This window comes from Lagopus leucura, unplaced genomic scaffold, assembly GCF_019238085.1.
Source record: "Lagopus leucura isolate 7727_CA_CO unplaced genomic scaffold, USGS_WTPT01 Super-Scaffold_100029, whole genome shotgun sequence".
Lineage (NCBI taxonomy): Eukaryota > Metazoa > Chordata > Aves > Galliformes > Phasianidae > Lagopus > Lagopus leucura.
The window spans coordinates 3,414,842-3,440,993 of record NW_024962280.1 but is presented as its reverse complement, the minus strand read 5'-3'; the positions used below and the strand labels follow the sequence as shown (position 1 = coordinate 3,440,993).

Here is a 26,152-nt window from a genome sequence, read left to right as displayed (position 1 = left end):
TTAAGTCAGCTGTTAGCTTTCCCCTTCACCTCCAACATGTTGCTCACATCCCATTACAGACTGATCACATTTCATTTGTTGGTGAACTCAGGTTTTATTTGCCATCTAATTTTCTTGAGAAATTATGACAAAACATTAGAAAATGTTTTTAGCACAGTTAATTAGTTTTTGAGGGGACACAGCCCCCTCAAAAAAAAATTCAGAATATTAATCACATACACCAGCAGTTCATCAGAAGACACTCTGCTTTATTGTGCACGTCAGAATAAGTGATAATGCCAAGGGGCTAGCAGGATAATGAACAACTGCCACGAGAAATGGATCACTGCACAAAGCCATCTGAAATACAGCAATGATGGGGAGAGCAACGCTGAGCTGCACCCACAGTTTCTCCTTTCCTCCATCTCAAGTTTGCTTGGTTAAACCAGGGATGGAACACGAAATCAACTGTAACCGAGTTCTCTAGAGATGTCTCTAGAGATGTCAAGTACAAATCCACTTCAACCACCGAATATACAGCCATACCACAGGTGAATTTGCCCTCCAGGCAAAGAGTTTAACAAGTCTTGTTCATACATGCAGTTATTTCACAGTTAAGCGTGCCCTCTGATGAGCTTCAGACACAGTGTAAAACTGAAGTAAAATGACCACAAATGGAGATTGATCCTTTACTATGCCAGAGTCATAAATAATTCCAAATTCAATTCCCAAATACCTTCATATAGAAGCTATGTGAAAACCTAGTAGAGCAAATTTTAAACCAGACCTTCAAAAGTGGTTCTCCAGCTCATAATTAACCACTAAGCAGAGAAATCGGGGAAGAGTGGATTGAATTGAACTCTCAGCTTCCTTGATTGTGCAAAGATGCAGAAGTGATGTACTTTATAGCCAAGCTTTGAGACCATCACCTACATGTCAGTGACAAGGTGAGCAAACAAGGCTATTCAGTTCAGTAAGCATTACACAGTTTCAAGAATATATCCATCAATGTTCCAAGATGAGGAAAAAAGTATTCAGGAGGCTTAACATATTGGGTTTCACTGTTGATTTTTTTTTTACCCAGTTATAGCTTCTATTTTCTAGCATAAATGCAAAATTGGAATTTAGAAGAAATAATAAAAGGGAGGGGTGGTGTGAGGGAAAACAAAATCACATTTTTATATGCAGGTACATTTCATGCTGAGGGACAGCTGTGTAGAAAAAGGAGATGGAAGGATAGCTGAAAGATGAGTCCTGAAGTGTCCACTGAAATGGTCTACTTCACCCCCAGCCCATCATCACTCATCTTTTGTCGTATATTAATAGGATTTATAGTATCTGCAAGTGAAGTAAAAGATGTAAAACAGTAACAGATCAGCACTGCCTCCTCCAAATCCTGTCAGCTTTCCTGAGCTCCAAACGGTATGAGATTACCATGAAAGAAAACAGATTCAGGCCAGCAACCCTGAACACAAAAGCTGTATTGCAGAATGGGTGAGAGAAGCAATTGCCCATGAATTCTTGTTGAACCCAAAGCAATTAGATTTTACAAAAAAGGAAACAGTTAGAAATAAGCCTTCTGTGAAAGGATAGGACTGACATCTTTCCCTTTACTGCTGTACCCTACAAGTGATGAATGCCATCAGAACACCTCAATCAGCTTAAAAGAAAAAAAAAAAAGAATGGCAGGTGGCCCTTAAACAAAGCTGACGTTACCCACCTTGGTTGTACTTGGAACAGGTTATTAGAAAGCTGCTGAAGAAGCAGAACACAATCTTGAATAGCTTGAATGCAAAGTTTTAGTCACAACTTCTGGCTTCAGAAGCGGTGAGGACACGAGAAAAAGCAAACAGGGAAGACAGGAAGGACGACTGAGACAAGAAATAGAAATGGCAGAATTTCAGAGAATCACGGGAACAGAGGGCTTCCATCTCCTGAGAACATTTTATCTGCAGCCTTCTCATCCCCTGCAGGAGGTGACAAAGCACAAACAACAGATACCTGTCCAGACAAATAAAAGCCATGCTCAGTAAGCAGCATATTCCTGCATTTCAGAGCTTGCTATTATTGAAAAGGAGAGAGAGGGATCTAAGAAAGTGCCTAAAAATTGTTGTGTAGGATAGCTTTGAAACACATAATATAGAATGTGAGTTATTGTTGTAGGTTTGCGTGCCCAGCAAAACATACTTTAGGAACACAGCTTATTTTCAGAGAACAGTGAGCTTCACATTAGTCAGAAAAATAAAAATAGATTTCCAGTATTCCAAACCATTAATCCTCTCAACATTGAGGAGAGCATGGGAAGTCATATCAGGAAGGATTTGTGATCAGTGATGCTGGAAAGTGACAACAGGGAGCATCCGAAGTGAGCTGAAGGCTGTAAGCTGTTGAGTTTGTACTGCACAACTATAATCCTTCTAGCAGAAAGCCCTTCTGAACAGAGGAAACCTAAGTACAAACAGTTAAACTTACTGCACCCACAGTTAATGTGTAAATCTAATGAAGTGACAGATTTGCCTTTCTGGAGAAAGGACTTCTAGTTCTTCAGATGTAAAAGACATCATGCTGAGTGGTACCAAACCAATCAGGTTTGAAACCAAGCCTATGATCTGTACCAAACACAGAATTCCACGTCACTTAGAGCTGCTCTTGTTCCCATCTGGGTTGGAAACTACTACTTTCTCCCAGGCAATTGGAAATTCCCGTTACAGTTTTCCAACACTCAAATCAAATTCTAGGAGAACTGGAAAGTGTCAACAAAAAAACAAGAAGATATCTTTTATAACAGCTGCGTTATTTACACACGCTGGAACAGGTTGCCCAAGGAGGCTGTGGATGCCCCATCCCTGCAGGCATTCAAGGCCAGGCTGGATGTGGCTCTGGGCAGCCTGGGCTGCTGGTTGGTGACCTGCACACAGCAGGGGGTTGGAACAAGGTGATCATTGTGGTCCTTTTCAACCCAGGCCATCCTGTGATTCTAAGACTCTACAGAATGTGAGTCAGGGCAGTCCATTACTGACATATCATTGATTACATCAAAAACAAAAGAGGAAAACGTTAAAGTGCCTTTGGCAGAAGTTTAGCCTTCTTCCTACTCTTGTGTCAAGCAAGCATTTGCCTTGCAGGAATGCCACAGAAACACAACATGACACAGTACTGCTTCCTTTTAAACCCGTTTAACTGAGGGCTCATAACACAACCCATGCTTAACCCCAACTTCTCAGCTGTATGGAAGTCACTCAAACACTCACATCACTGTACAATGCGTTTGGTGATCGGATATTTTAGGGCTTGTTTGTGAATAGCTGCATATTTGGAAACAGGGTAAAATACAGCATACCTGACATACCTGAGCAAGTGCCAGAGAGACAAAAAAAAAACAAACCTCGCACTGCAACCTCCCTGGGGAAATCTTTGTTCATTTTAATACTTGTTCTGTCAGCTGTCTCTGTGAATGACAAGGTTTTATCTCTAATGTGAATGGCTTTGAAGGCTACTTGCATTATCCATTCTTCAGCAGCTGCTGCTGAAACCACGGGGTTGCAGACTTATAATTAAATCCAGCTGCCAGGACTGTGAGTTCAGTTCTATCGAAGGGAGCAGCAGTGCTGAGTGGTTGCTGGCAAGATTCTGCCTCTGTTTCTAGACAATGTAATTAACTCTTTTGCCTCTTTTAGATGAAATAAACATCAGCGCTAAAGAATGTGTTAAATGACTAAAATTGTATTTATTTACAAGAGTTCTATTGCAGTCATTAAAACCAAGAAAAGAAAACTCTAGATAGATGATGGCCCAGAGCAGATAGCTCTTCCCAAAAAAGCACTCGTAGGACACCCAAGGACAGGACACAGGATGGAAGGAGTTTCCTGCAGGGCACATATTAACTGATCTACTCTTAAGCCTTAAAACACAGACTGCAGAATACAGCAAATATCAATACCCAGTTTGAGAGAATTGCAGGTGAGGTATGGCAGACTGAACCACAGGGCTTCCTTCGAGGGCAAAATCATCTCCAAAGCCCAGTGCCCATGACTAACATTACTTACAGATAGCCCAATCTTGACTAAATAGCTGCAGATGTACTTTTAGAGTATAGCTTTGTTGTAATTTTTTTTTTTCCAGTCAAATGGTTCATATTCATGTGTCAGCAAAAAAGTTAGCTACCTAAATTTGACTCTCTCATTCACAGCCCTTTAAGTGCTGTTCAAGGAAGTCTCTGCTTTTGGGAAGAAGTGACTGAAAGCTTCTGAAAAAACACTGCACAGAAATAGAAGCAGTTGGCAGAAACACTTCAGAACAACATCACCAAGGTAGGAAGTAAAACATTCATTCGTTTGTGAGGACAAGCTTCGTTTGTGAGGAGTTGCTATTTGTACCTCTTTGGAAACACGCAGCAACCCAATCACATCTGAGGACTGGTGAGAAAGCCCAACAGAAGCCAGAATAAAGGTGAATTTGCTCTCAGGTGGTTATACTTAGGTTCATTTACTTTTGACATCTGTTTGCTGTTCCCTCCTGCCTGCCGCTAGCACTAATGGCTGCAAAGCCCAGGCATGTCAGCAAGATGGGCTGATTATTACATCCTGTCATACCTAGGTGGAAGCCAGTTGTGATTTTGCTTTTACCATCCCCATTTTAAAATGACAAAGCTTTTATCTCTAAGCTTTTTAGTGGCTTTTTTTAAAGGGCTTTTTTTTTTTTAAACCTGTAGAGGTTCATATCTTCCCAATGCAGAAAGGGGTTCCCAAAGACTGCAAAGATGAAGGTGAGATGCATGCAAAGAGAGAAGTGAATGCAGGGAAAGGGCAAAGAAGGAGAAATGGAAAGGTTGGAGGAAGCCACGCTTTTGCTTTTTAAATCCTTTATGAGGTCCTGCTTGCAACTGGAGTTAAATCTCTGAATCAACAGCTATCTGTCAATAGAACAGATAATGTCACTTTATCTCATCCATAACTTTTTCCTTGAGAGATAACGGATAGCTTGGACCTTCTGTGCTATTTTGTGCAGTAAAGTTGTCTTTCAAAAGCATCTGCACGGAAGAACTTTTGACTCATTTCTGTCCTATATTTCTAATCAGCCCTGGCATTTTGTATTTAAGTCCAACTTTACCTCTGTATTAATTTGTGACTATATATGCATATAGTTTATTACTCAAAGCACAATCTGTTTTAAGTACCAGACTATCTATCAGTTGCCAAAGGAGAGAAGACATTAGAGAATGGGATGTAACCACAGGATCGAAAACAGAAGGCATTTACTCACTGTCATAAGATGACTTCCTATGAATCTACATGTAGGAGCTCACACTGTACATTAAAGATGGATCTTAAATAGGGGAAAAAAAATAAAGCTGTGTTTTCTTTCCTATTTGAAAATATTTAAAAAGCTGATACGAGGTTTGTGTTTGCTATATTAAGGCTTAGGTTTAAAAGCAAAAAAAATAAGAAATCATTAAAAATTTGATCCAGAGATTTTCAAGGCAATTAGGTCACTGATGTGCTGGAGCTCTCCAACTTTTCACCAAGAGGAGAATCTGCTCAAAGGTTATGTCAGAAGACTTCATCATGTCTCAAACGTCGTTCAAGTTGGTAAATTAATTAAGGACTGAGAAAGCAAGACAGTGTTTTTCCTGCACATAAGATGAGATCAATTACTTCTAAGCAGTGTAGGATATAGCAGGAAAAAACAATCAATTCAGTTCACTAACTATAAATAGCTGCTCTGATTAATATACTAATTTTAAACACCAAAGGTATGTCAGCATAGTTTCTCTTGCTAATACTTTAACTACATAAAACTGCCTGCAGCATATAGTTTTTAATGCTGTGCCTGTCCAAATTTGCACTAATAAAGCATAAATTAAGATTGTGCACTAGAAAAAGCCAAATTCCATCCACCATTTTTCCCCCACAGGAAAAAGCATTCTGAAATACTTAAATAAACATACCTACCTAACACTGCTTCTCACACTGTCAGTAGGAGCGACCACGTTAGGTGCCAAGCTTGTGACATCGCAAGGCAAGAGCTGGCTCTGTGTCCAGCCTGCTGCATGGCTCCACTGAAAAACTGAGTATCCCTGTCCTTCAGTTCCAGTCAGTCCCTTCCCTCGAAGGATTCTAAACAACCTCCACACAAGGAAAGGCAGCAAAGCACCAACAAAAGGGATTTCCTTGTGCTGCTCCTTTCCCCTGTGCTCACACAGCACAAAGGACATGCCAAAGTCTACTGTGAACATCTGATGAAACACCTTGCTACCTGCAATTGTGCTTTAATAAGGCATATTTTTAAAGTTTCACTACTTTGAAGGGCTTTGGATCCTAGATCTGCCTTGCAATCAACAGCACCACATAAGCAGACAAAGAATTAATCTACCCTCAAAACCACAAATATGATGTAGTTCTACTGGGAAAGATGAAATCTAAAGGCATCGCTGTGGGGGACACATCCATGGCACTTTAGGTTTGATTTTTACCATTTTAAGTGATTTCAAAAAGAAGCAAAATGAGTAGCACAGCCTTATGGATATATATATATACTGCCCTGTAAAGCTTATCCAGGTCCTCAGTCTCACAGAAGGAAACATGCATTTCTCCAAGAGACGAGTATTATGCAGGAAGAGCATTCATCATGCAACTCCTAGAGATATTTACTAGAGAAATAGAGAAGGAAACATTCACCATGAAAGAGTATTCTTAAGTTGCAAGAAGATCCATCAGGCTTCATACCATTTCATTCAATATTTATAAAAAGTGTTTTCTTTGACTAGTTCTGTAGCGCAAACTCTTATCCATCCAGAGTAGGAGGTGCTCACAGTTGTTTACTAAAATCTTTATACAGTTCAATACCTTAATAGTGTGTGACCGAAGTCAAGGAATAGATTGACAGCTAGTCAATGAACTGATAAATATCCATCACATAAGCATTTCATTTTAGCTAACCGTGCAGTGGACATTCTGCCTCTATATACACATTCCAATGCTATTATCTCATGCTTAATTACTTAGGTCTCAAAGCACTTTACAAAGAAATGAACTATTATTATCAGCACTTCACACACAAAGAAATTGAGGCACGGCGGTATAATTTGCCAAAGTTATTGAATTCATATCCAAGGTCAGTGACAGGTGAAAAACAGCTCTTATCTCATACATCAGGCAAGCACTGCATTCATAGACCACACTGCTTCCCAAGCATGTAATATTTAGCAATTTACATTAGCTAGTGTAAAGAATTTAAGTTTCACCTGCATTACAGCAAGTCCTGCACTGTGAAATTGAAGCATCTGTACTTTGAGTCCTAAGACACTGGAATATTCCATCTTTGCATTCAGCCTTTCTCCAATGATTAAGACAGAAAATCTCACATTGTGAGGAGTCTGCCTTGGTTGTTTCATGCCTGTTTTTAAACATCTGAAAATACCCATCTTCTCAGAGATGCCCAATTTTGGTCACCTTGCCAGTCACAGTAGCTTTTTGCAAAGTCATTGTAATGGAAAGCTTTTGCTTTGGTCAAATCAACAAAGCCTGGTCCTTCATTTTGTGCACTAATATCAGAGGAGGAGGAACTCCAAAAAGCAATAAGCCTTTCTTCATCAGATCTCAGTTTAAGAGTCAAAACTAATCCTTATTTTTCGCATTGCACACTTTTATTTGTACAAGGAGGGAAGTTACTCCTGTTTGTAGAACTTGGAATGCTCTCACTAGCTGCATGTCCAAATACAACTTCCAAGGCTGAATTAAAAAAGCTAAATCAAATTAATTCATTTCTAAGTCCAGCTCAGGTGCCTGAGATTACCAGGACAGCTAGCAAATAACAATGAAACCAGCACTGAAGCAGATTTAATTCTTGGCGCTGGGTTTTGTTAATTATTATTACAGGTTTTCTGTCCCTTTTTCTGGGCTCAAGAGAAATGAGAATCTCAACTTCTGAACAAGTCAAAAAAAAAAAAAAAAGCTCGTAAGTTTATATTGTAATTGATATAAGTCTATTATTACAAGACAAATTGCAACAGACAAAGAGAGAGACAGCTCAATCTGTTACTGAATCCTTGTAATGGCTATATGAAGAGCTCAACCATTTCACTCATAAATCTTCCTACTAAGTTTTTATTGCTGCTTGTGTGGATAAAATAATAAAACTTTGAGGTATACAAGAGATGCAGTAATGCATCTCTTCTAGTCACAATTACATGGAGTTTGTTACAGGAATCATAACCTTCTCAGCATCTAATCAGAAAAAACATTGTGCTACAGGCTGCTAAAGCACCCTGAGAAGTCATTAGATTTGATTGTGACAGTTGTGAATAATCACCTCTGCTGCACATTGCTGTGATGCAGGGGGCCATCGTCAGTCATCCCCAACGATCTGCCACAAACTTTCTGTGGGACAGACCATGCAGAGCACATAGCAGCTGGATCTCCAGGAGGATGACCTACTTACTAATAAACTTAGGGGCAAACGTTAAATGCAACAGAGGAAAACAGATCAGGAAGGTTTTGAAACGTTTCCATTTGTTTGTGTGGGTGTTCTGTTGTTGTTCTTGCTTGTTTTTTGTTTAGGGGGTCTAATTTTAATTAACTCTCCTCTTTTTGTTTTATTTTTCAGTAGTGTTCTCTCTGTTGTCTGTGGAACACAATGCCAAGCACGGTGATCATGAAGAACACTTACATATACTAAACTTTCAAATCAGCTGTCAGTGCTGAACAGCAGAAAGCAGGTAAGTAGAGGGGCTGAAGGGATAACAGATGGGATACTGCAACAACTCAGAATGCAATCAAATGAGTGTGTCGTCAATTGCTAATGGATTTTCCTCTAACAGGACACTGAGAGGTGGCCACAGCACCAACAGTGGCCAATAACCAGAGTTACCAGAAAGGATGCCATAGTGTAACACCATTGCAATTAACATATCTAGATTATATTCAAGAACTGTACATTATGGTCTGACACTCATTTGATTCACTGAAACCTCAAAGCTAAAGCCTTTGGTAGATCACCTTGTCCTGTATATTAAGTGTAGGAAGGAAAATTATTTATTTTCCAGTAAAGCTGCAGGGAGGATAGAGGAGATTTAATGACCATTTAAAAAGCAATGTGCTACAGTTAAGTAACACAGCTGCGTTAAAACTCAGGCTACCTAAAACAGCAATGCTCCAACTTCAGCCAGAAAAATACAATAAAAAGCCCTTGGAAAAAGCCCAGATGCTAAAGCTGCTAGCTCCACAGAACATTTTCTTTAGTTTTGTTTGCAACAAATATGATATGAGCCTCACAATCATCTGACTGGAGATGCCTGCAATGGTTAAGAAGCCTTGCACTCTAAATTACCTTACTTTTGTTAGGCAGGTGAAATGTCCGTGATGTTCTTTCAGAAGAGAGGTTTTTCCCTTCAGAATTTAATTTATAAACGCACTCCTGCCAGGCTGCGATAGCAGCTACTGTATAAACCTGAAAATGATGACTGCTGAAATTCCATTCAAACCCTCGGAATCAATAGAAAGCAGACAAGCCACCAAGATAAAGTTCCACCCGACTGCAAAGAGCAAGGACTGCAGGATGCCTCACTTTGTTTCTGCAGTGTCCGCAGCCACCAACCTGTGAAATAGAGACTGCACAATCTCATCTCAGGCCGAAAATCTGACCTCTGCTATCCGCGTGCTACGACCACATAATCTGCTGTTAGAAGTGCTTTAATGCTGTAGGTATTTCCAGACAACAGAAGGAAGACTCAAAAGTCTAGGGAAGACAGTTCAGAATTTGCTGAGAAATACCGCATTTGGTTAAAGCTTCTTACATGGGCTCCATAGAGATTCTAATCCTGCTTACCTCGAAGCAGCAGCTCTACATAACAAAGCAATCTCCATTGGTGTCACACTGGTTCATACCAAGCTACGTGTAAACTCATGTATTTCTTTCCTGCCCATACAGAGTACCACTGCTAGGATCTGCTTAGCTGAGTAACACTGAAGGCAGAGGTTGAAATCCTGCAGCCTAGTGTCAGAAGTTTCATTGTGAAGGGCTCTGCATTTTATTTAATTGTTTGCTTACAAATGAATAAATGTTCTCTATGACCAGGGCCTGGAAAACACAAACCTGTTGCAATAATGCTTGCTGACTTTTCCAACAGGGCTGAGAAGGAAATTGCCATGTCTGACACTCTTTGCCCCAATCACAACAGCCAACGGTAACAAGGTATTTCTGTTTATAAGTGTTCCTCTATGTGCATTTTACTCAAACAGGGAGCAACACTGTTCATCACAGATGCATTTGCAATGGTTGATATTTGACTCACCATACTGGCAGCGAGGACCCTGAAATCCTGCAGGACAATGGCACATGTGAGGTCCTTCTTTAGAACACTTCCCTCCATTGAAGCAAGTGTCAGCAGCACACAGCACTAGAACAAACAGAACAAAGCAGAGTGGGTTTTGCTTGTTTTGTGCCAAGGATTCTCCAGAATTACCTCCTCTTTTCATAGCCTACTACAACAGAACATCCAAATAAAATGAAAGTCTTTTAAAAATCAGAAACTGTATTTATAATGTTGATAGCATTAAATTTAATTCTAATGAAAATAAGTCTAGGGCAACGTGGTTTTACCTGAAGACACTTCAAAAGTAGAAAACAATTTCATAGGACTCAAAGTATGTAGAATGACAGAAGGGATGAACTGCTGAAGGGCAACGCAGCAGTGGGCAGACAACACCAGGGTATTAGAAGATGTTATGTACATCTGAGGAAATGAAGGTACTTTCTTTCAACTCAGAATATTATTCACTTAGAACAGCTTAAATTCCACCTCCTTGAGCCAAATTTGCTAAGAGTATCAAATGCAAAAGAACACTGTGGCTACCTTTGTGTCTTAAACAATCTGCAACAAGTCTCAGCTGCTCTTTCAGAAGAAAATAATTCTGTACTGCCACCAGTGCTCAAATATGTGACATTCCTTTATGCCAGAGACTAATATGAAGATTATAAGCATGCCTTTGACTTCTTGCAACAGAAGAAACACACACTAAACATGCAGATTCACACAGACACTAATAGGCTCTCAGGTGGCTGGATTTTGTTTTGGTTTAAGAATAAAGAAGAAAAAAAACAAAAGCAATCTCTGAATGCAGTCCTCAAGTTGGTAGAAAGATTAAAGATACATAGGAACAGATGCTTGCTTTTAAACTGCAAACACAACCATTGATGAAAGGAGCAGCAAAAATAAACAGTGAGTAGATTGTTGTCTTTTACTGATGTCTTGTTAACAGTGGACAAAGTGCTTCCCAACCATTTCAACTCAATTCCATGTTTCAGTAAAACATCCAGTCATGCTTAAGAATTACTGATAGGAAGAGGCTCTCATCAGATAGAGAACCTCAGGGTGGAAAGATAACTGCAGCTTCTTCTGCATTCATAGATCACCTCTTCATAATTAGAACTCCCAGTTATAAATAGCAAGAAAAATCTTTCTAGAAAGAAGATGCAGAAAGGCCCAAGGATATGATCTCTTCAGTCATTGTTCTGTCACAGTTTTGCCATCATCAACTTACTATGCAAGCAGCCAGGTTCGCTGTTGTGTTGAGCCCACCCAGGGCAGCACTTATAGACAGTCTGGTGCTCCATTCTGTACACCTGCTTGTACACAGTGTAGTAACCAGACCTTCAAAGAGAATCAGTTCGAGAGAACAAGTCAGCTTATTCACATAGCTTTAAATCACAATTTTGTACTCTGCTACTGATAAGTCAAGAAGGCCATGACACATCCAAAACACTCAAGTCACATTTTCCACCCAGTAACAGACTTAAGGACTCAGCAAGATGTGATATGGCCATAACCAAATTGCATATATCTCAGGAGATTACACAGACTGAACTCTCAAAGTACAAAGAAACTGCTTTCAATGTCAGTACCAGAACTCATTTGTATCACTAATTACCTCCTCTCGTATCCCATGCACCACCTCCTCCCTGTGCAGCCCTGTTTCCACATCTTCACCATGCGGCTGAAGGCCTGAACACATGGCTGTTGGTGCCCCACCAGCACCAGCTCCAACACGGGGCAGACATTTGGCCTTTGGGGAAAGAAAAGAAAAGAAAAATCACCACATTTCATTCTCTCCAATGCAACATCTGAAAATCTGAGAAGAACATACAGAAAGCTAAGCTACCTGCAACAGTTAAGAGTTAGAAACATTACTAAAAATACTGTGGATCTGTGACTTTTTCCACCTTGAACTGATCGCAACAAGAGAGCAGCACCCATCAACACCTGACAAATCAGCCCAGAGAATTCAGCCTGGCAAGTGTCACAGACCTGAACAGAGCCAAGATTTCATTACTGTTTTGGTTGCATAAGCCACGAGCAGGAACACAATCCTGGTAGCAATTTTTTTGCACAAGAGCTGGCCTCTGAACAGCTAGGCCAGCAAAATGCAATTGCACCTCATTCCCAGAAAATGAGACCTGCAGTGCCTGAGCAGGATGTGATGGATGACTCAGCACTCTTTGCTGTCCATAGATAACAATGGTCTTTCAGATGAGGCTCTGCTGACAAAGGGTGGTGCCTGGTAAGCAAAAAAGCTGATGGCTGAGGTGAGGGAGCCTGAAAGGTGCTTGAGGCCATCCATGCCTGTGCTAGAAATGCTGGGAGCCCCATTGCTCCTTATGGAGCACACAGCAACCACTATCGAGCTGACAAAGCAGGGTAGGAACAGGCACTGACCTCTGCAGAGCAGCTACCAGATAGCCAGACTGAGTATAAATAATAGAAACAGATTCTGCCTTAGAAAACAGCATGTAAACCGAACAAAACTTACAATGAAATTCAGGCTGTACAATTCAATGGGAGCTGCTCCATTGATTCAAGTGCAGATAAGATGTATCTAAGCAATTGTTGTGGGAAAAGGGCATTCTGTAAGAGCCCCCCTCTGCTATCTACCTCCTCAGGGAAGCATATGAGATTTAAAGAGGAAGCATAGCTGTTCCCTGCTGAGGATACCAAAAACAGCAAGAGCAAAAGTGTTGCTTTGTAGGATGGTATGTAATCCTCACCCTGCTACCAAGCTCTGGTTACAAAAGGACTGAGGGTTTTGCAGAGATGCTGCCAGCCTTGCTTCAGTTCTACTCCTGGTGTAAATTAGAAAGTTCTGAATAACAGAAAATAATTCTGCATAGAGCATACCAAGTCCAGCTGAAGCTACAAAGTTCTTTTTGGTGACTTTCAATACAGTGGTCTCGTGTAGCAACACTGAAATAAAGCTATTCCTGGAATAGCATGCAGACTGCTAATGTAATAATTAAGCTCCATTAGAGCAGTGAGCTCTAGCCACAGAGCCTTTGCAAATGTAAACCTCTACGATCAAAACACAGAGACAAAACCATGAACTTTGTATATCTGTTCTCATTTAGCATTTGTAAACATGTAGCAGGTGTGCCACACAGCTAACAGGGGAGTTCTTCCAGTTTGAGAGGGCCCTGGTCAGGCTATGAAGAATACACACTGTCAGCTGACAGAGGCATAAACGTGAGGTTGTGATAGAATGGATAGAAAGCAACTTGCTTTCACCATTAATGCAATAAATAATATTTCTAGCCCAACAGCAGCCTGGCAGTTAGAGTTATCATTAGCTACACTGGATATTGGCAATATCTCTTTCAGGATTTACTGGGCTTTTTACTTTGGGGCCCCAAAGTACTTTGCAGCCTCGTTATGTCTGAACACCACACAATGAAGCTTTTCTAATGAGAAGTAGATCTTTCATCTGCAGGTCTTCAGGTAGCTTACCAACATCATTAAATTAAGCCTGTGCAGAACAGGAAAATCCTATAAGCAGGGTCATTTCTACCAATGAGTTAAACACTTGGAAATAGCTGCCTGCCTAGATCAAAGCCACTTTACAGTGTAGCAGAAGTGTCAGGTGTGACTTTGGTTACCAGAAGAACAAGAGGAAGGAGCAGCCGCCAGCTCATCTAATCAGCACTGGTTTTATTTGTTCTACCTTCAATAAAACAGACCAAGGTTCGGTTGCCAAATCATAATCTTATTGACACCATTCTAGTGCATAACCTGCCAGCTTCTCGACAAGGAGGCCAACCAGAACTATGGCGTACCTAAGGCAAGCAATATAAGAACTGAAAGATCAGGCACCACAATTGAATCATTTCCCCCCCTCTCCATTTTAGTACTGCTGGATGATATCTCCCCAGCTGGCATGAAAAGCAGCAACCCGTTCACTGCTGTTGGAAAAGACTCAACACTAAGGGGTCTACAGTCATGCAAAACACCTTGAACGAGAAACCCAAGCAGGTCTGTGAAAGGTGCTGCTGATAAAAATAAAAAGAAACAAACAACCAAATAGTTCCAGACTGGACAACTGGAGCACAGTTTTGAACGTGACTTTCATTATGTAGGCTGCCTATCTTATGATAGAAAGGCATAAATAGTACGTTTGTCCTGGATAAACTTACCTTGATAAAAAGCAGTCCCCTGAACTAAGATACCTAATTCCCCCCGGCACTGAAGTAGCTGCAAATCTCCATTACCCTAAACCACACTTTCAGTGGGACCAACGCACACCATCTGCAATGCGACCATTTAAACAGACATTTCCTAAACTATAATATTTCAGTTTTTTTCCCAAAATGAAAACATCACAACCTCCATCTCTTGCTTCCACAGAACGTAATACATGCTTCCATCACTGTGGATCCTCCTGCAGACTGCAGCAATCAACCACAGCACACCAGACAACTCACACCAGAACACAGAAAGATCCATCAGCCCCCCAAGGCCTTCCCCCAGCTTTCAAGAGAACCTTTTAGTCCTTTTCTTCACAGGAGACAGAATTCCTGTCAGCTCTGAGAACTTAAGCTCTGCTGCTGACTGAGTGCAAGACACAGAATTAAGACACATCACTTTCCCCACATCCCATCCCTAAGGTTCTTGAGAGAAGGTTTCTTGAACATGGCCCCTTCAGATCCCTTCCCCACTACCCCATATATTTCTTCCTCCGTGGGGAGATTGCAGTTATTGATGTTTGTTAGATGGCTCCATGCTTCCTATTCTTTGAGCCTGCCAACACTGTAAAGCAAAGCAGAAGACAGCAGTGTAGTTTCAGATTGCCTTAATTCCTCCTGGAACCACCCTTGCTCTGCTTCCATGTCACCTCCACTACTCAACAGCCCATGTGTGCCAGCTATTCCTTCCTCTCACATTACCTCAGCACTCAGCGTATTTAGTTTAAGTTCAAAGCAATTGTTCTCAGCCCATTCTTAGCACAGTCTGCTGTTTGTTTCACATCCAAAGCAGCTCTTTGTATGCCCAAAATCTTGCCTGCTTTCTTTTTCCATTACGTCAGTTGGTCTAATAAAACCCTTGCCTTACTTAGCAACCATGTCTCACTTAGCAGGCTTTTTTAAAATGACTCTCCCTCTAGTGAATGGAACATCATGTACTGATAATTCATGCATATCTCCTTTTATTAGAATTGCCTAAAAATTTCCAGATAAAGGTACATTCGTCTGCACCACACTTCCATAAATAAAAGAACGAAGCTGACAATTGTTGTAATGACAGATGGAGCCCATCCTATAAATTCCTCTCGTGTGCTGTTGCCACGTGTCCAGGAATGGCTGTATTGACTTCTATGATACAGTTAATAGGAACAAACAGCACTCACAGAATAAAGAAAGGCAGCAGCATAAAGTCAAATGCTTATTAAGATTTATTCAAAGCAAGCCATTCCCCCAGCATGCCCTTGGGATAACGTAAAGGCAAATATTGAAACCTCTGCTACATTGCAGCTCAACTGCAGCAGTTGCATAACATGGAATCCTTTGCAAAACCAGGGGCAACACACATCCCCTCCTCAAACACAGCTCCCAGCTCACAACACATGAAGTTCAGCCCTCTGTCTCACTGCTCTTTGATAGATAACACATAAACAAGCAAGCTGCTGGAACAGAAGTACCACACAAAACACAGTTAGTCATGTGTTAAGGCTCTCTGCTCGATAGGTGCCACCTAAGACTAAAATGAAGCTCCAGTGGATGAAAAGCCAGAGAGGTTGTGGATCTCCTGTCCATCCCTGGAGGTGTTCAAGGCCTGGTCGGATGGATGGGGCCCTGGGCAGCCTGGGCTGGTATTAAACGTGGAGGTTGGTGACCCTGCCTGCAGCAGAGGGGTTGGAGCTTGGTGATCCTTGAGGTTCCTTCCAACCCAGGCCATTCTGTGATTCTATAAAGGTACATTTAGGCAAGGAGAACTCCACTTTTACTCTCATGTCCATTGCATTCAGAATATTTCTTAATGGGAGTTTAAGTGTTAAAATAAACCAAACACGTGTCTATTATGCTCTCTGATTTGATTGATACACCAATCCCTTAACACCTTTATACACCAGTGCTCTCTGTTAGCCAAGACTAACACCAAGGCTATTATTAGCTCCTCAGTCTGAGTCAGGCAAGCCAGAAAGCTCTAGCTTAATATTTGCATTAAGAGTCTGCCCTTTAAACAAAGGCACCCTACACACAGCTCAGGACTTAAGATTCCAATGAACAGATAATTGGATCAACATGAAGCAAGAGCCACTGCACAACAGGAAAAGATCAGAGAATTAAAAGCATCTCCAGAAGGAATATAATTCATTCTTGGGTTTACATTTTGAAAGGGGAATATACATGTTTGTAGAAAAAAAAAATGAAGTCAAAATAATCAACCACGTGGAGGTCTGTGAAGTAGGAATACTGCTAACCTGGCTCAAGGCACCCCTGAATCTCACACTGAGGCTGAAGCGAAGCTCTGCTGCACACTCACACTTCTCTTGTGCCTTTCACTGGCTGCCTGTGAGCCACAAGCTCAATGCACTCTGCTCTCATCCATCCCAAGAGTTTTATTCCACAACATTTGCATCTTTCCTGAAGGCACCAAATCCCAAAGGCGTGCACCTACACAAGTCTCAGCTTCCACTCAGAACAGCCTTTCTAGTCTTGCAATTTAAGATTAAATATTCTAACTACTAACCTTGTGAGCAGTAAAGGGGAACAGCATGGGGACAAGGCAGGAAAAGAAAAAAATTGTAGGCTTGGTGACACAGACTAAAGCATTAAAAAAAAAACAGAGCAGCATTTCAGGGCATTTGAACCTCAGCAGCATCCCAAACAAGCTCCCCAGTGAAAGACCCACAGGGTTCCCACAACTCAGGGCAGAGGATGGATGACAGAAGCACCAGATTTACCATTTCCAAAGTGACTTACACTGGTTTTATTCCTGCCCATGATTCTGGCAGACAGGGAAGGATAGTAGAGCAGTTATTTTTTTGCACGCTATCACCCAACCAGATGTAATCTCATATAGCAATAGATTGGTTCTTTTGATCAAGTGCAATACTGCTTCCATGTAACAAGGAAAGAGCAGTTACCAGCACAGCCCATCTGCTCCTGGGAGCGTGGAGGCAGCTTTCTGCACACTGCTGGCATGTGTGCTCCATAGGGGGAAGAAGGGGTGAAGAGAAAGGAAGACAAGTGAGCACATGGGAGCAGCTTCGCCATTCCAGAAGGTACATTGTCTTCATGACAGTTTTAGTCTGCATAGCACAACCCTAACACCTGGACCCCTGAATGACAAGGGAAGTCAGCCTTTCCTTCCATCAATCCACCTTCTACCCTGTCCCAGCTTAAAAACCAGAAAGCTGAAGCTGGATCGGTTCAATGGCAGTGAGAGAGCAAACAGACATTCAGATATCCCTGAAGGTTTCTTTCAACAGTGCAATTAAGACAAAACAATATGAAGTAAAAAACGTTGGCTGTCTGATTGCAGGTCTGCCACAGAGACCAAGTGAATGACATCACTTTCACACTAAAGCAGAAGGCTGTTAACATCTTCCTACATGCAAGGCATCGCAGACTGCATGGCCTCAGCTGAAGAATTTGCAACCTGAGCACAAGAACCAGCAGCTTCCTCTGTAAGAGTGCTCCAGAAGGAGCCTTGCAGAAGCATGCTGTGCTCCAGAAGGGAACAGCTCAGCACTACGATGCTGTGTGCAAACAGGATATCGATCAGGGTTTGTTATAAGGAGCAACTCAAGAGGAAAAGGAAAAAGTAAATTTTGCCCAAATGCAGAAATCAAGATAGGAAGTAAATGATGAAAAGGTCTAAAGAGCAAATCAAAAAATAGTTATAAATTTTGTATATGGAGATATTTTGGTTAAGAGCAACAATAGTCCACAAAGACTGGAATGACAGAAGAGACATTTCTTCCCTTTAAAAACTGCCACACGCTCTTCTTTCCACCCTTCAACTATTTTAAGGCTCATTTCCCCATATTTCTCAGATAAAATTAATCAGCACTACCAGAGACAATTAGGGCATCCTGCTCCCCTGACCGCTAATCAATCCCTGCTCTCTACTGATCCCGTATCAATATTTGTGATGTTTATGTGCCCTCTGGGATATAGATTGGGAGCACCGGGCTCATTTAGATTAGGTCTCATTATCACTGCTGTGCTCGGGATCTGTGGATGCAGGTCTGCCACAGAAGACTCTTAACCCCACGGGTTACTAATGCACTGCTGTGTCTTATTCACATCCTCTCTCTGATTAGATGGAGCAGCTAAATAACACGAGAGTTCCTCCAGCCTTTGTGCACCGCATCCAGATGCAAAGCAAATCAATATGAGATGATTAATTACACACTCAACTATTATAACAACAATAAGATTTTTAGTTCCTACTGCTATCAGGCTGCAGCGCCTGTCCTTCAGCTTCTACTTAACTATCCTCCTCCTTCCCCCAGGGTAGGATAATCTGTTTTGTTTAGCAAGAAATGTAGAAGATAAACATGTACTGATTATTATGCCCAGTTACTTTTTCTTTTTTTTTTTTTTTTTGCATCTTTAATCAAGGAGTTGTTTTATTTATTTGAACTAGAACCAAATATTCCCAGCAACACCCAGTTTCCCACTTTCTGCTACTTTCTGGCTGGCTTCTGCAGGATCAGGTAAGACATCAGGTAAAGCACAGACCCAGAGGGGATGGAAAAACGTAGCATCATCACTTCAGCATGCAACTCTAATGAACTCCTAATACCCACATCCATTCACGTGCAGGGAAGCTGAGCACATTGCTGTGTAGTGCACCCAGAACAGTAGGTTATCCCACAGCAAGGCTGGAGTGAGGCTTAGTCTGAAGAGTTTGCTACCCAAATAGGAAATAATTGCAAAATGACCTGTTAGCATCTCCTTAACCCCTCTGGTCTTCTTTGTGGTTGGCTTGTGCGTTGCTAACTGCCTTCTGCATACCTCCTCACATCTCTAAGCTGGGGCTATTTATTTTTAAACAAGAGATTGGAAAGGACAGCATCCAGGAGCAGCACTGAGAAACCCTTCCAGCAGCACAGTGCCTTCCAAGCAGCTCAAGGACCTGTGCCTCAAGGATCCAGCTCCAGTCTAACAACAAACCATGAGGAAAGTCAGACAGGAGGAGGCTAACAGATAGTTTGCATGTACACAGCACTAAGACAGAGCACACAGTTGTCCAGAAGTCGGCTGTAAGAGGAAGGCACGAAGCAGCAGCAGGCACTTCTGGATGAAATTTCACTTGAAATACACCCAGGCTCAATTATCATTCCACTGCAGAAGAGTGAATAGTAAAAGTAACCCCATCAAGTCTGCCAGGTACGCACGCTCAAGTTTCTCTTGGCAAGAAAGCACAGGAGGATCTAATGCTAACATACTAAAATGAAAGCCATTGAAAAAAAATATCACACCACTTGAGCCAGGAGGAGGAAAAGCTCAGATTTTGTTTACAGTGAATGCTGCATTGCTTGACACTGAAACCAGTGAAGCCAGCAGAAAGCATCACTGCTGTCAAACTACCTTGGTCTCAGCCATCTCCTTCATGGAGGATGCCAGATTTTTTTACTAAACCACTTTTCTTCAAAGCTTACTTCCAAAGTAATGTGTAATACATGCAGGAAAACTTCAATTCTTACATGCTGATATCTTAAGAGTTGGAATATCCCAATTATTTAGCCCTGACAAACACTGAGGTTGATACCACTGGTGCAGGATTGCCACCAGGCAGTTTTGCAATTGATGATGCATCTGTCAGGTGGGCAGAGCATTAGCAGCCACACAGAGGCAGAACCACAGACTGGTGTGAAGGGTTGAAGTGCACAGAAACTCATTTCCTACGCAGGAATAGCCTGGCTGAAAAAGACCAGGCACAAAACAGATAAGCGTAGGGTGATTTGAGATGCATTTTCTGTTATAAAACCATAAGGAGCACTACAAGAAGCCTGCTTCTCAGCCACAGCCTGAGCTATTGGGATATATTTTCCATGTAAAAAACATGGTATGGGCATGGTGTTGTCTGCTGCCCAAAAGCTGCTGTTGATTTATTAAAGGAAGGAGGCATGATACTTCCTCTAAAGAATCCAAAAAAAGGGAACTCTGGCACTCAGATTCCTCTAACCCTCCTCTTTCAAATGCATGGATTGAGCACTCATCCAGAGGTCAATGGCAACCAAAAAATACAAGCTTGTACAACCAACACAGCTGAAAGCATGCACTGTAGAGGCAGGAAAGTCTTCAGTGCACTCCCAGAACAATTAATGCTGACTTTCAAACCAAGAGCAGCATGGAACCCAAAGCAAAAAGAGCAAGACTGCGTGTGCTCAGTACATAATCTTCAAAAGCTTTGATTCAGCAATAATGAAAGGAAATTTCTTTCTCCTCAGAAATAAATTAAAAGCAATACATTTTAGAGAGAACATAAGCAATAACAGGCTTGGATTTCAGAAGGAGGAAATCCATTAACTGTGTTCAAAGAGGGAAGGTATTTAATTGGTGAGTAACATGATTTTGCAATATGGGCTGTTAACTCTCTGAGATCCAAAGCATCCTTTCCAACACCGAGGTTCTGTGGAGGAGTCAGACCAGGTTTTCCACTACTGTGACTGATGTGTGCATAAATACCTGAGCCACGTCAACATTTCAGAATGACACTTAATTAAACCTGAAGAAGTGCTGACAAGATCTCCCCTCCTTAGGGTGTGTTTCTGAAGAGTAGCTTAAACCCAAATCCCATTGGGAGTGAGAGGAAGGAATGGCTTCTTTGCCTTAAACGTGCAGACTTAAGGCTCATACTATGTGTACATAGAATGGCCTGGGTTGAAAATGACCACAGTGCTCATCCAGTTCCAACCCCCTGCTGTGTGCAGGTCACCAACCAGCAGCCCAGGCTGCCCAGAGCCACATCCAGCCTGGCCTTGAATGCCTGTAGGGATGGGGCATCCACAGCCTCCTTGGGCAACCTGTTCCAGTGCCTCACCACCCTCTGGGTGAAAAACTTCCTCCTCATATCTATCTAACCTAAACCTCCCCTGTCTCAGTTTAAAACCATTCCCCCTTGTCCTATCACTGCCCACCCTCACAAACAATTGTAATTGTATACACATACATATATAAGCTATTGTGATCACAGGTAGCAAGTTTCTAGATCTCCCTATGAAAGCAGGCATTGATGTAACCAGGAAATATTTTACAGTAAATCAGATCAGTTCCCTCTTACAAAAATACACCATCTTCAGGCTATCAGATTTTACGACCACGTATTTCCACTGCCAGAGTTCAGATGGAAGTATCTTGATCTCATTCTCCTCCTGAATAAAGTGTTATAATTCGGGCAAGGAACTTCAGAAAATCACGGTCATCCACTTCTTTTCATCCTCCAGCCAGTGAACATACCAGGGTACAGAAAGAGAGCCCTTCACTATCTGTTAAAAAGCCTAAACTCTAAGTTAATTTCCCTCCAGAAATTCTGCTGAAAAGAGGCTTTACACGCCAACTTTTTGTGGCTGTGGTTCTGTCAGGGAGCCGACCAGCACAGCTCGATCTGCTGGCAGCACGCTGTAGTGCAGCAGCTAGAATGGCAGAGCTGATTTTTTCGTTCGGCGTGACATTCATATTCACAAAGATGAGAAACCCTTCCATATTTATTTTCTTTCCTAGCAACCGCTACTGGATACTGAAGAGGGACAGCAGGATTAAAAACAGCCATCTCTGAGAGCAGAAGATTTTCCGTTACAGAAGCAGAAGGGAATTGTACCACACTGCTTTATTTCAGCTCTCAAACCTGAACACACGTCAGGCCCCACAAACCAACTCTCAACAACTGCAAATGGGCATCGCTGGAGCTTAAAAACCCAACACACCATCTAAATATGCTGGGATACTGTCTCACCAAGACATGACTACACAGCCTTCTTCCTTATCACCCAGAGAGCCTTGTGACAGAATTCCAGGCTCCCAAACACGGCTCCACAAAAAATTATACAAAGCAACCTGGTCTAGCATTAAATGGGAAGGTTGGTGGCCCTGCCTGTGCCAGGGGGCTGGGAGATTCGTGATCCTTGAGGTCCCTTCCAACCCAAGCCATTCTGTGATTCTGTACCACCACACACCTCATGGAAGACTTGCATTGCTTTGTTATAGCCAAACAAACTGCACGTCACTGCAAATATATTAAAATTCAGTGCAAACAACAATTAGGATCTAAATGTATCTTCTCGTATGGAAGCACCCTGTACACCACTAGTCACAGTGAAATGCATTCCAGTCCTCAACAACACAGACTTCAGCTTTTTAATTGCATCTACTTGCCTGAAATAATTAAGGGTTGCAGTTTGCACTACTCTGAAAGCATCCACAACCACCAGTGAAGCACTGCAACAACAGCTACCATTGTTACACATTCACCTTTACAGAAGATGGGCTGAGTTTACTTGACCACTGTATCAATGCAATACAAAGCTGAATGTTACAGCTTGCTTTTCGGGAATGATTTATCTCAAGGAGCCTACGCAGAATTAAAGAAGCCTGGAAAGTGTTTCTAAGGCAGGAATCCAGCTCTAAATCCAGGTGTTCCTTGAGGTGCACTCAAAGTGACTTGCCTATGGGTAGCATGATGATATGCAGCTGCAACATCTGAGAATTAAAAAAAAAAAAAAGAAAAAAAAAAGGAATAAAATGGTTTTAAAGATTGTGGTGAAATCCTTTAAAACCAAAGCAGACCCCTGATGTACCACCCTGGGCCTGCCCAGCCACAGAGCACGGCACTGGGCTGAGTGTGCAAGGGGACAGGTTGCACTTTGTGCAAAGCAGCCCTCACTTCAGTTAGCTGGGAGCAGGAGGAACCAGTCACTGAGCCACATCTCAGTTCCTGCTAAGGAAGATCCCAAGCAGTGCACAAAGTGAGGGCCTTGGCATTCGCCTCATAGCCACTCCTTCCTCCTGCTCTGTGTGGGGAAGCATCTATACTTCTAAAACACACAGTGAATACTTCTTGAAGAAAGGTTTTCCTCTTCTGACAGCAGCTGAAGCCTTCTGGTCTCAGTTCCCATTTCTGCCCTGACCCACAATAACTCCTGCTTTCTGTTAGGCACAATCCTGAATGTAAGTTCAGCGTTACACAGCTACACATCACCGCTTAAATGTCATGATGTGCCACAGTTTTAAACCACAGGGCTTACGGCAGCAGAGAAAACTATTAACAACAAGCTTTTTGTGATGAGAGATGGTTGACTCCTCATTTCAAGGTCTAAATGCCATGGTTTCTAGTGAAAATGTGTATTTGGACCCTGGTTGTTCTCTAAGTTCTAATATAAGACCATCAAGGGCTAATTGTCTGGAAATATGGTTGATGGAGTTAGTCATCCCATGATCTGTTCTGCATTATGCCTCCTCAGGGGGCTTGAAAGCAGAAAGCCAACATGCACACAGACCCTGTGCATTTCTAGCTAGGAGTAAACACTCAAAGTCAGCAGCAAAACAAGAACAATTATGAGGAGAAATATCTTTCTTACCCTCAGCCACATAAGATCCCAGGCAAAACAGCAGCAAATGGCAAGGAAGAAAGCACCCAGCACAGAATGTGCCAAGGGATGCATTTGTTGTACTTATCCCATTGACCACAAGTCATCAACGCCAAAAGAACAAAACTGAAACAGCAGAATGATTCATGGCAGTGCAAGCTGGGCAGGCAATGACTTCTTGTATTTCTGAGGGCACCAAAGTCTCTAAGCAGGGCAAAGGGGGAGGAGAGGAATACTTACACTCGCTCTGACTCAACAAAAGCAATGCTAATTAGAGTGATTGCAGGGATATCCCACCTGTGAAAGCACTCAGGGCACTGCTGGGGGGCAGGGTCCGTGTTTTTCTGCACAGCTGCTCCCAACGGCTCTGACACAACGGCAGATACTCTCATGTGGTGCCATTTACAACAGAATTTGTTCGGGCAATTCACAGCTGGCACCGCCTCCAGCATCAGAAGTTCTGGATCACCACTGTTAGTGATGGAGCAACCGCAGGTCTGTGCGGGCCAACGGTGCTCTTCCAGGAGAAGAATTGCTTATAGAAAGAGAAAGCAGCCTCAAAGAAACTCCATGAGAGCTCCAAGCACATTAACCTGACTTCTCTACACAGCGTGGCCCTACAAAATGGAGTAAGGTTTACCAGGAGTCTGCTGGAGGCCGTTTATGTGTGTTAGCCTGACACAGCCTGAGAACACGTTGCACGACAGACTCAGACATTTCACTTCTGCAACGCGAGAAGTAATGGGAAAGAACCAAAAAGCAGCCAGTGAATTCTGCGAGAGTGGGATGGAGTTGAACGGAGTACGAAGTACAAATAAATAGAAGGGGGAACAAAGAGGGCAGGGATGGAGGTAGGAACACCTCGGGACGGCTCTCAGCGCTTTGGGGGTGGGGAGGACGGGCCGTCCGCGATCTGCTAACAATGCAGGGGAGCTCTGCAGGGGGAAGCGCTCCACACAAAGCACGCAACAGTTTCCAGCCATCATATTTCCACTTACAGTGAGCATAAAACTTCGTCCGTGGGATTCCGTGCACGTTTCCGGCTGTCCTACTCAAGAAATTGTCCGGAAAGATAAGCGTTTCGCTTCACATTCCGAAACAAAGGGCGCTCACTTCCGAGAACACCTCACAAACTTGCTCAGGGAGGGCCGGTCCGCGCCGCGAGCCGTGCGTGCGGCTCTTTGTGTCCGCGCACCGCCAACTGCCGCGGGCTGCAGCTGCTACGGCACTCAGCTCCGCCTGCACGCGGTCCGTGCAGCACCCGGGGCGGCTTTGAGGTTTGCTCCGTCGCTTCCCGCAGGTAACGCTCCCGCAGCGAGCAGCACCGCGCGCGGCTCAGCGCTGCCACCCAGCAGCGCCGGGAAGAAGAAAACCTCAGCCCCGAGAGCATCACCGGAGAGCTCCGGGTCTCCACCCGAACTTTCTGCCCCCGAGCCTTCGAACAAAGCGCCTTCCCAGCCATCACTCACATGCCCCGCTGCAGTCTCGGCTCCTCCGCTCTGCTCACTCGGGCCGCCAGCGCCCAGCCCAGCCCGAGGCACAGCCACACCGCTCCCATCGCGCGCTGCTCCGCGCCCCTCTCAGCAGCAGCCGCCCACCACCCTCCAAACCCTATAAAGGGGCGGCGAGGCCCGGCCCACAGCCCGCCCCTCACCGGGGCTGGGAGCGGAGAGCCCCCCGGCGAGGAGCCCCGCGGACCCCTCGGGCTCGCACAGCCCTTATGCTCACGTACCATTTCGGCTCCTCGCTGTGGGGCTCGGAGCGCCCTGCCCCCATTATCTCGTTTTAAGTTGTCCCCGATTAACTCCTGAGGCGGAGAGATTTCTTCACCGTGGCAAGGAAACACGCAGCCCTTCCCTGACCTTAGAATTGTACCCTGAGATCCGCACCGCACGGCTGAGCCCTCCCCTCCCCTCCCCTCCTTGCATCTGGAGCAGTTGGAGCTCCGCAGGACCCTGGGTCGGGCTAATCTCATTACCTCCCGCAGAGCACATCGTTTTCTAATCATTTTATTTCTTAAAGCCCAGGAAATCTTTCTTCATAAAATAATAGACCTTCATTATCTCAGAGCTGAGTGTTAATTATGTCCCGAGTCATCATCCCGATTTGGACCACTTTCAGGATGGCATTATGGCCAAGTAGCAAAGGATCTGATTGCCTGGCCCTGGTTTCTCCAAGAGAGGTAAATTAGTATTTAATTTTTGTTCTATCTTAAGGAACTCAACAATAAACCATTAAGAATTATTCAGTATTTTGAATCTGTGTGTGATGGCACCGAATGATGCACAGTAATTACTGCACCCAGTTACTAA

General features: G+C 43.1%; 1 protein-coding gene across 1 annotated transcript in view; it reads right to left on the bottom strand.

Annotated features, from left to right (window-relative positions):
* LOC122185341 (multiple epidermal growth factor-like domains protein 6) overlaps positions 1-25,398 on the bottom strand; it is a 159,462-nt gene extending 134,064 nt beyond the window's left edge. The window contains exons 1-4 of the mRNA XM_042881036.1: positions 25,310-25,398; positions 11,907-12,041; positions 11,520-11,629; positions 10,271-10,375 (exon numbers count right to left, since the gene is read on the bottom strand). Coding sequence (XP_042736970.1) covers positions 10,271-10,375; positions 11,520-11,629; positions 11,907-12,041; positions 25,310-25,398 — 439 coding nt within the window. The remainder of the gene's footprint in view (positions 1-10,270; positions 10,376-11,519; positions 11,630-11,906; positions 12,042-25,309) is intronic.
* Positions 25,399-26,152: the final 754 nt, after the last annotated feature.